Source organism: Triticum dicoccoides, chromosome 6B (assembly GCF_002162155.2).
Source record: "Triticum dicoccoides isolate Atlit2015 ecotype Zavitan chromosome 6B, WEW_v2.0, whole genome shotgun sequence".
NCBI lineage: Eukaryota > Viridiplantae > Streptophyta > Magnoliopsida > Poales > Poaceae > Triticum > Triticum dicoccoides.
The window spans coordinates 104179181-104189184 of record NC_041391.1 but is presented as its reverse complement, the minus strand read 5'-3'; the positions used below and the strand labels follow the sequence as shown (position 1 = coordinate 104189184).

The following is a 10004-nucleotide window of genomic DNA, read 5'->3' as shown; positions in this document are numbered from 1 at the left end:
CCAGCACGCCAACCCACCTTATTCATTTAGACTGAACTTTTACTTTCCTTTACCCTTTTCTTTTCTACCTTTTTCTGTTTTTCTGTCTTAGCTTTCTTTTACGTTTTTTTTCAATTCCATGAACTTTTTTCAAAATCATTGAAATTATTTCCAAATTCGATGAACTCTTTTCTAATTCGACGAACTTTTATCGAAATCAATGAACTCTTTTCAAAATCCGATAAACTTTTTATCTAAATCAATGAACTTTTTCAAAATTTGTGAACTTTTATCAAAATCGATGAACTTTTTCAATTTTCTTGAACTATATTGAATTTCGTGAACTTTTTTGATCTGTGAACTTTTTTCAAACTGATGAACTTTTATGAAAATTGACAAACTTTTTTCAATTTTCTTGAACTATATTGAATTTCGTGAACTTTTTCGATCCATGAACTTTTTTCAAACTCATGTACTTTTTTAAATTCGTTAACTTCTGAAATTAGTGGACCTTTTCAAATTTATGAACTTTTTATTGAACTAGTGAACTTTTTTCAATTTTCGTGAGCTTTTTTTTAATATCTGAACCATTACTTTTTGAAACAATTTTGTGAACTTTTTTTTAATCTGGGAACTTTTAAATTTTGGACCTGCGTAGCTGTAATTATACTTAAATAACACGCAGTACCAGTGGTATTTATTTTGAGGTGGCTGTAGTGGCTAGCGAAGCGCGTGCAGGATGCAGCGGCGCGAGTTCGAATCCCCAACGCTTAACATTTTTCGTAGGATATTTTGCTGCTGCTGCTTGTTCGTGGGCCGGCCCAGCGCGGGGCGCTGCAGGCGCCAGGAGTGCGAGTATAGGAGCTCCCGAAACGCCCTGCTTAGCCACTTTTATTATCTTATTATAAATATATTTTGGGCCATGCATACTCACCGGCCAGCCTATTATTAGTTTTTAGCGGGCCTCAGAGACACGTGAACCCACCGACCGGGCCTGGAACACAGGGCTTGGCGTTGGGCTAGTATCTCTTCTGAGACCGCCGGCCTGTTTCTAAGTCGAAGCCCCTCTCCACAGGCCACAGCCCGCAGCCACGGCACCCCCATCCTCCGCCGCCGGCGCCGCCCAGCTCCCCGTCCCCCCGGCCGCGCCTACGAACAAGCGCGGGCGCCGTTCCGCGAACCGGAGCACCGTGAGAGCCAACCACCGGCCGCCGCTGACCACCTAGAGCCCCAGCTCCCTCTCCGCCAGCGGCGATGACCTCGGCGCACTCCAAGCTCTACTCCGGTACGCACCCCTCTCTCCTCGCCGTCTTCCGCGACGACCCCGCGTCGCTCGAGCTGACCGATAGCACGCCTCGCAGATGACGTCAGCCTCGTCGTGGTGGTCGTCGACACCAACCCCTTCTTCTGGGCCGGCGCCGCGCTCCCCTTCGCCGACTTCTTGTCCCACGTACGCGACGGCCGCGCTCCTGAAACCCTAACCCTCGTCTCCCCACTACCTGCTTCCCCTTTCGATTTGTAGGCATTTTGGGAGCATATAGGGGGGCCAGCTCTCCCCTGATCTAACCAATTTGGTTTGATTTTAATCGGTTTCTCTAAATGCTTCATCCCTCGATGTTATTAACTGAGCTCTGCGCGGGTGCAGCTGATCCACTTCGTGAACTCGCTCCTGCTGCTGAGCAACCTCAACCACGTGGTCATCATCGCAGCGGGTGTCAGCTCCTGCGCCTACGTCTTCGACTCGGGCAATGCTGGTGCCTCCGGCGCGGCAGATGTTGCTGAAACCTTAGGCAAGGCGAGCCGCAAGATGGAGGAGTTCATTAAGCAGGATGCCCGTGAGACTGCCAGCAATGGCACCGTTGCTGATGGCGGTGCGGCGTCGCTGTTTTCTGGCGCGCTGTCCCTTGCTCTGTGCTGTATCCTATGATCAAGTTTCTTGCTCGTTGTGCACTGGCCTCTTTACCTTGCTGCATTTGTGCCCTTAATATGTGATGTTCAGATATACAGAGGATTTTTCGGTCTGGTACTCGGCATCCCCAACCTCGGGTGAGTATCTTTTTTTTCCAGTGATACTTGTTTTTGGTGCCTTTTGGTAGATTTACTGATGATATACAAGGGTAAATGTATTAGTTAGGATTGCAATGAACAAAATTGACTGACAATAATCTGTCGCCTAGTTGGTTATACGTTTTTAAGATTTGTTCTTTTGAATTCTTACCAGTATTCTTACACATAAAATGCCTAATTAGCACCATGTCTTATGCTAACATGAAATACAGATTTTGTGCCTGCAGGGTTCTCCAGACGGACCTGAACAGTACGCATACTTGTTCATCAATACTCTATTTTTATGCACATCTATATTTTCTTGTACTTATTCTTACTTAACCAGATTATCTGCAGATATGTGGCTGTGATGAATTCGATATTTTCGGCTCAACGATCCATGGTACTACTTGAACTGCCCTTATTATTTGATAAATAATATATGGATTTAGATTCCTTGGCGGTTTCTTGTTATTATCATTACTTTGCATTCTGTTACTTTTCAAGTTGTGGTAATCGTAATAAGTTCGAACTGCAAGCAGCAGTACTGTGTGACATGTTGACATACATCACTAATTTAATTGTTTAAAATCATTCACTGACTATTTCTGCTGCATAATACTACAAATGTTTAACAAATCTTTTAGGTTCCAATTGATACATGTATTGTGGGGACCCAAGACTCCGCTTTCTTGCAGCAGGTGATGTTCTTTCCTGCCCTCTTGCATTTTGCTGATTATATGGTCATTTACAAGCATTGCCCACATAACACTTGTCCTTGCTCAGTACATATTGTTGCTTCATTTCGCAGGCTTCATATATAACAGGAGGAGTTTATATGAAGCCCCAAGAACTAAGTGGTCTATTTCAATACCTTGCTGTAAGTTATTCAGTCCCCTACCACACAATTCAGTTATTTTCCTCTGCAACGGTGTCTCTTATCTTCTTTTGAAGTGTGATATATTCATAGAAAGCTTGTGGTATTCTTTTCTTTTTATGCTCACATTCTATTCTATCATATTTTACATAATATAAAAAGGAAAAGAGAATATGACAAAAATCCACATGCAGTGTTTTGGGTGGCATCTCTGAAATGACCATGTAAAATAATTTGGAATGCTGGTATCCTATAAAGCCAAACACACCCCACATGCTATCGTTCATCTGCTAATCCCGTCACATCCTTGCCTTTTTTTTTCTTCTGTGTACTGAACAGAGAAGTCCCCTATCACCCTACTGAGTATACCAACTTGCCTTTCATATTCAAATGCACAGATATGCTTATGGTTTACGCTAATGATAAATGTGTGGTGGAGTTGAGAGCTTTCTGTTTCAAGTGTTGAATATATCTATAAATTATCTCCAGATAAGTTCAGATATTAGAAAAACTGTCTAGTTTCAGATTTTAGAAATCCTATCTAGATTATGACACTGTATGTTTGTAAATTTGTATAGAGGTTTGACACTAGTTATATAAATCTGAGTTGGATATCCATACATGGTCTGACAGAGTGGGTACTGATTGTATTGTGACGCAAATCTCTTCTTTCAGTGTCATCCCTTTCTTTGCCAGTACAAGGGATATTTTGTCTTTTTACTTCTTCGAGATGGTTCCCCTCTGTGTCTGCCTACACTATATATTGAGTGTGATAGCTTTTATCTTAGTACGAATGAAGTTTTTTTGAGTTCATGACTCATTCAGCAAATATGCAGGCTGTATTTGCAACGGACTTACACTCCAGAACTTTTCTGCGCCTCCCTAAGACCCTGGGAGTAGATTTCCGTGCCTCGTAAGTTCTTTTCAGTTTTCTCTCCACTAAACACATAACTGTTTCTTCTGCAATGATATCCTCGAGAGATTAGGTTAACTGGCATTTCAAGAGTCTTTATCACTTGAGATGCTAGCTATAAAATTGTTAACATGGCATAATACTACAGCAAAGCTGCAAAAGTCGTGTAAATTATGAGGAACACACAGCTAACTAATTTGTTTCTGAAATTGTACTTTACCAAATGTCTGGTTAGGATTACCAAATTAGGGTTTCATATTGGTCTTAGTTCGCTCAGTTTGTCGGTCTCATTGACAGTCAACAGCCTCTAACTTGTTTTTCTGCTCCACAGATGTTTCTGCCACAAGAAGACTATAGACATGGGATATGTTTGTTCAGTTTGCTTGTCAATATTCTGCAAGTATCATAAGAAATGTTCAACTTGTGGGTAAGTTGCTTTATTTTTTTAATAATTTCTTGTATTTCTCCCTGGGAGGTTTAATTTTACTTAGTAATAATCAGTCCTTTCTTGTTTCCAAATACCCCCGGAGTGTGATATGTGAATATTTTTCTGCTTTCTTTTCCCGTATGTTCCTCTTCATCCAAGTCGAACTCTTTGTTCCTGAATTTTGACGCTAGATTGATATGGCATTGACCACAGTGGTTATGCTGAACATGTTCCCTGGTAGCCTGGTTAAGAAAGAAAAAAGGGATGCATGTTAATCTACTTGGTTTACTTGTCTACCTTAACAGCTGCTCATTCCTGTGTGCACTCTTGATTTTCTTTCATGTTTGTCTTAATCTTACGCCTACCTAAATACCTTTGTATATACTCCCTCCGTCCCATAATATAGTGTAAAAAACACTCTTATATTATGGGACGGAGGGAGTATTATTTTTGGTTTGAACATGTCATGAAATACGTTTGGTCCAGCAGGTTACAGTTATCTGTACAATTACCTCTCTCATGTTATTCCCCATAAAACGGTTGTGCTTTCAGTTTTCTTTTGAAGTTGTTACCGCTTTCTCTGATGTGGTGTAATCGACATAGTTATCAGATGCAACGACAGAAAGTTTAACTTTATGTGCTACATTTGCAGGTCAGAATTCAGCCGTGTCAGTATGCCTGATTTAAACTCCTTGCCAGATCAAAGGCAGTAGTAGTCTGTAAACAGGGAAATGCCAGACTGCATACCGTTTTCTTCACAGGTGTGTCTGATGTGCCTTTCAGAATTGAACTTTCTTTGATGGCGTACAATCTCTAACTTCATACCATCACATATCAAATTTCTAGAGGCTGAATCGTTGCGAGGGGATCATGTGTGTATATTTGAAGGGCTGCCAATGTATTAACTACTAGGGAAACTGGAGTGCAATTTTGTTGGATATTATCCCGAGTGAAGAATGCGCATTAGTTTTGGCACTATTTCATTCTTCTTTGGGAGCTTCGCCCCGAACCTGTAACCCTTGAAACCTTGCTAAGCTGATGCAAAACAATGATGGAAATTAGACAACTTATATTTCACTCCTTTGGGAGCTTCGCTCTGAACCTGTAACCCTTGATACTTTTACCTTGCTAAGCTGATGCAAAACAATGTCAGGAATTATAGACAATTATATTTCACTCCTTTGGAAGCTTTGCTCTGGACCTGTAACTCCTGAGATCTTGCTAAGCTGATGCAAAACAATGCCGGGAATTAGATAACTTTGTATACAGCTTTCTTTGGGATTTGCTCTGTTGAAATTATAATCCCGACTAAATCTCTAGTGCATGTATTGCATGCTATAATCAACTAGCAAGAATACACAACAAGATTTTGTATAGTAACCCTGCAACGATATGCAGCAGCAAAACGTTCAGCTAAATAACCTGCAGAAACGTTTACCTCTAGGCTCTAGCACATAGCTGAGTTCATATTTTTTTACAAGATGGCATAGTCATTACACAGTTCATCGAAAAAGAAGGCTGATAAAAGAAACAGTACAACATAAGGAGGAAAGTCCGCGTCACCCCTCAGCCACCGCAAAATTCAACTTTGGAGCTATTTCTTCGGCCCGGAAGGGGAATCGTCTTGCCAAGTTGACTGCCATTGCTTGTCGTAGAACGTTGACTCGTCGATGAGCTTCTTCAGATTGTCGATGTCCTCGTTTTTCCTGACCAGCAGCACCCCAGCCACAGCAACAAACAGCAGGGTTTTGCAGAAGAAGTTGCCCATTTGGTCGACGAGCCCCACGCCCGTCAAGCTGTCGACAAAGTAAGCCATGAAGAAGCCCACCATGGCAGCACGGCCTGCATATGCATTGGTTACCCTATTAGAAGATGTGAAAAGGCAAAAGGTGTAGATAGATATGAATGTGCTGTTCTTTCCAATGCCATACCGCCCGTTTACACCAGCAGTTTGTATCGACCGTAAGCACATAATTCTGTTATTTAAACCGAAAGGATTCAAGAATAACCATTTAGCTTCTCGGCTTCAGGGAGATGGAACCGCTTGATCCATGCCCACCATGGGATAATCGAAGTGTCGAACACAACGGCGTCTTCGCTGCTACTTGCCTCGGGGGAATCTTCAAGCCATTTCCTCCTCCTGGCCTCTGGAAACAAACAAAGATGCCATTCAGCCTCATCAGATTGTCAGGAATGCAATGTTTGTTCCATTCACTGCAGCACATCGACATGTGGCATGAGCTTTTGCATGATTAACAAAGTAGCCAGTCACATGCCACATGTGTACAAACTCTACTCAGGTTAATTCATGCAAAAACACTACAGAAATGTAAAAACAGCTGGCAGGGTAGTTCAGTTTGGATTAGTTCAGGAGATATGGGGATTTGAATTGTGAAGCCAGTTCCAACTTCAGTTAGTACTTTTATGTGAGAGCTGGTTTACATAAAGTAGTGATTTCCCGATGGAAACGGTCAAGTTGTCGAACCTTTCCATCTAATAACACTCTTGAGAAACAGAGTAATGCGTATGGAGGCATCGAAACCATGCAAAAAATTCCGAGGATGTGGAAACTGATAGTGAACCACCAAAGGGGAGGATGTGTCTTAGGTGCAGTGCTAAATCGGCGCACGCTGCACTGAAGATGGAGATCACTATATCTGTGAATAATGCACAACACACTCCGATAGGCCTAGAAACCAATGGAGAGCGCAGCACATAGCTGCAAATCTCTCTGCTTCGGCTTGTACCATCCTGACTCCTGAGCATCGTCTCACCAAGCACTGATCCTAGCAACTGAACCCGAAAGGTAAGTACTGTAGTAGCTAACACGCGATTTCCGCGATGTCCAACGAAAGGACGCATCGCCGGCAACATATCGTGCAACCATTTGTAGAATCCTCAAGCAAATGTATGCACTTACTATATTTGTAGACGGGCTACCCCATGTAATTCTCCATCCGGATCCAGATAAAATGCTGTGGTATGCTTAGCCTACTGTCCACTGTTACTTAGCACTTAGCAGAAGCGTGAAACCCCCAGGGGGGAGGAGGGGGAGAGCGGCAATCTCACCGGCGTCGATGACGGCGTCCCAGTCGACGGCGCCGCCGGTGTTGCCGAACCGGCTGAGGTCCCAGGTCCCGTTGACCCACCTCGAGTCCTGGAACTTGGGCGACGCCACCGCCTCGGCCTTGGCCGCGGCGACCGGAGCAGCGGCGGCGGCGACCGGGGCAGCGGCAGCGGGAGCGGCGGACCCGTTGGAGGCGGCGGGGGAGGGATCCGCCTCCGCCGGCTTGGGCGGCGCCTCGACGGGGGCCTCCCCGGCGGCGGCGAGGCGGCGGTGGGAGCGGAGGCGCGGGAAGGGGGCGAGGTGGAGGCGGTGGGGCTTGGGACCGAGCTGGGGCTTGAGCGAGAGCGGGTGGGCGGAGAAGGTGGAGGTCGCCATGGCCATGGGCTGAGCTCCCGCTGAAGTGAGCTGAGCTCCGCTCCCCACTCTATCCCTTCTCCCCCCTTTGAGGATAGAGTGAGAGAAAGAGAGAGAGAGAGGGGCCTGGACACAGCACACGCACCGCGTGTCTTATGCTTGGCCTTTTTGCTGAGGTGGCGCGGCCCACGTGGATGCCTTTGTGGACGGTGTGGATGGGGCCTCGTCCTACGCGTGCCTCGTGGTGGCGCACACAACACCTTGATGCTAATTGGTTAGCTGCCAAAGTTAACATTTGGCAAAACCAAAAGTTGCTAAAAATTGGCAACTTTTTGAAAGGTGGGCAAGAACCAATTGGTAACCAACCAATTAAGAGCCAAATTTTAGACTTGCCAACAATTGGCATGCCAATTATTGTCACCAAACCAATTAGGCTCATTGTTTGCAAATAATGCAATCGAGTTAGAGCATCTCCAACACGGGTCACCGAAACACCTCTGCAAATGTTTAAACCGAACGATATTACCAAATCAGGTTGGACTGGTCCGGACGACCGAAACTCCATAGTTCGACCCTAAATCGGGGGACTTTACAAGTTTACCACGCAGAACTCCGACAGTCCGAACCCACCCAAAACCAAGCCAATGTCCGCGCAATTTTACAATCCCTCCTCTATCAGTCCCACTCTCACCATGAGATTGGATGTATTGGTTGGACTCAAAAGAACTCCAACAGTGCAACAGCATCTACGCTACACAAGAACAACACATGAAGGAGAGGGCGAAGAAGAAGGCACACATGTTGGGCTATACTAGGTACATTGACTGCAATATAAAAATTTCCCTACGCGCAGATCAACCAGAAACATGCTAAGGGAGATGGACGACAAGATCAACACCACTAGACGCGTTGGGGCAGCGCGTCACGAGTCGTCTCCTCCTCATCGATCTCGAACAGCTGGTCGTCGGATCCCATGTACAAATTCACCGGAGTGGTACAAGTTAAACGCCTCTAATGGTATCTGTGCGTGCAGGAGAACACGGTGCGGCGAACTGCTAGGTCTGATCACACAGCTAACGACGAGTGGAGGTGCCTAGTTGCAACACATGCAAAGCCCTAGCATAGACGTCGAAGCGATCATCTTAATATATGTGTCACACCTCAATTATATATAGGCATCCATCGCGGGCTCAACACATGGGCCCCGCATGGATCCTAAAGTCCACGAAACTACTCAGCCTAGATCCAAGATCAGGTCAGATCAGATCCGATCTTTGAGCTTGGGTCCAACCTCGTAGGTTCCTTCCCTTAAATGCAGGACCCCTTAGGTTCAAGTCGGCTTACTCGTATGTCGGATCACATCCGACCTACTCAGTTGGTGCTAGCCTCTAGCAAAGCCCTGGCCCACCCAGTACATGGCGCCGTACTACTATGCCACTGTACATTATAGTCAACCCGACATGCAACAATCGTTGCAACACTCCGCCTCCTTCTTCAGCTCTGCCTTCGGCCACCCTCCACCATACACCATCGACCTCAACAACGACTACTTGTTCATCGTGTCGTGAACACTCATCTGGTCATGTTTTCCATCAATGGAGCCCTCGTCTGGCAGTGCGCGACACTTTTGGTGGAATGCCTTCCACAAGCTCAACGGCAGCCACTGACGAGGCGATGATGACCATAATCCACAACGGCGGCAAACACGAAGACGAACAAGTTGAGGAGACATTGGCAGACACCCAACAGTCGGTCGTGCCTGATGCGAACGCAAAGAAAAAGCGGGGTTTGTCGTGCTCAAACAAAAAGGATGAATTGTTGTGTTTGATGTGGTTGGGCATAATCCACTTCGATGAAGGAGCAAAAGGGCTCGCTTTTTGGCAAATTGTGCTTGATTTCTATCATGAGCAAAAGCACTACGACCCCTACAAAAAGGAAGTGATCCATGATCACAATTCGAAGTTGCTAAGCCATTGATGATACTCCATTCAAGAGGTAGTCAACAAGTTTTGGGGCGCGCATAATTGATGGCCAAGTGACGCATCACTGCTCGAGCTTGTAACTTTTGTTTTCCTGTTGTAGTATGTGTTGGCCATTTGACTGATTTGCTCTATGTTGCAACTTGCTGATCATGTCATTGTCTTTGCTTTGCTAGCCAAACCAGGCTGCCACCTTGTGCCACAAGACTGACAACATGTTGATGCATTGTTGGTACAAGTTGAATGCGCAAAGCAAGTAGAGCAACATTGGCCATTCCGCCAAGACGGCCAACACCAAGGCAAGTGATGAAGGAGGTGATCCAAACGTTGGAGGGTTTTGCAGCGACCACCCATGTGGCTAG

General features: G+C 45.3%; 2 protein-coding genes across 2 annotated transcripts; one reads left to right on the top strand and one right to left on the bottom strand.

Moving 5' to 3' along the window:
- The first annotated feature begins 1047 nt into the window (after nucleotides 1–1047).
- Nucleotides 1048–5418, top strand: LOC119322095 (general transcription and DNA repair factor IIH subunit TFB4-like). The gene is made up of 12 exons (XM_037595590.1): nucleotides 1048–1264; nucleotides 1341–1429; nucleotides 1625–1895; nucleotides 1979–2025; nucleotides 2259–2296; nucleotides 2383–2428; nucleotides 2673–2726; nucleotides 2837–2905; nucleotides 3739–3815; nucleotides 4147–4242; nucleotides 4895–5003; nucleotides 5089–5418. Exons 1-11 carry the CDS (start codon nucleotides 1234–1236, stop codon nucleotides 4953–4955), a joined length of 879 nt encoding a protein of 292 aa, XP_037451487.1. The 5' UTR covers nucleotides 1048–1233; the 3' UTR covers nucleotides 4956–5003; nucleotides 5089–5418.
- A 179-nt stretch (nucleotides 5419–5597) lies between these two features.
- On the bottom strand, nucleotides 5598–7794 carry LOC119322096 (light-harvesting complex-like protein 3 isotype 1, chloroplastic). Its single transcript, XM_037595591.1, has 3 exons — nucleotides 7312–7794; nucleotides 6252–6389; nucleotides 5598–6084 (listed from the first exon to the last, which is right to left on the bottom strand). Exons 1-3 carry the CDS (start codon nucleotides 7688–7690, stop codon nucleotides 5837–5839), a joined length of 765 nt encoding a protein of 254 aa, XP_037451488.1. The 5' UTR covers nucleotides 7691–7794; the 3' UTR covers nucleotides 5598–5836.
- Between the last annotated feature and the right edge of the window lie 2210 nt (nucleotides 7795–10004).

Bases quoted from the DNA above. Each gene is read 5' to 3' on its own strand.
- LOC119322095 (XM_037595590.1), top strand. From the start codon at position 1,234: ATGACCTCGGCGCACTCCAAGCTCTACTCCG. The intron at 2,429-2,672 runs GTACTACTTGAA...CAAATCTTTTAG, and splicing joins TTTCGGCTCAACGATCCATG to GTTCCAATTGATACATGTAT. The intron at 2,727-2,836 runs GTGATGTTCTTT...TTCATTTCGCAG, and splicing joins ACTCCGCTTTCTTGCAGCAG to GCTTCATATATAACAGGAGG.
- LOC119322096 (XM_037595591.1), bottom strand. From the start codon at position 7,690: ATGGCCATGGCGACCTCCACCTTCTCCGCCCACCCGCTCTCGCTCAAG. The intron at 6,390-7,311 runs GTGAGATTGCCG...GTTTGTTTCCAG, and splicing joins GGACGCCGTCATCGACGCCG to AGGCCAGGAGGAGGAAATGG. The intron at 6,085-6,251 runs GTTATTCTTGAA...ATGCATATGCAG, and splicing joins TGAAGCCGAGAAGCTAAATG to GCCGTGCTGCCATGGTGGGC.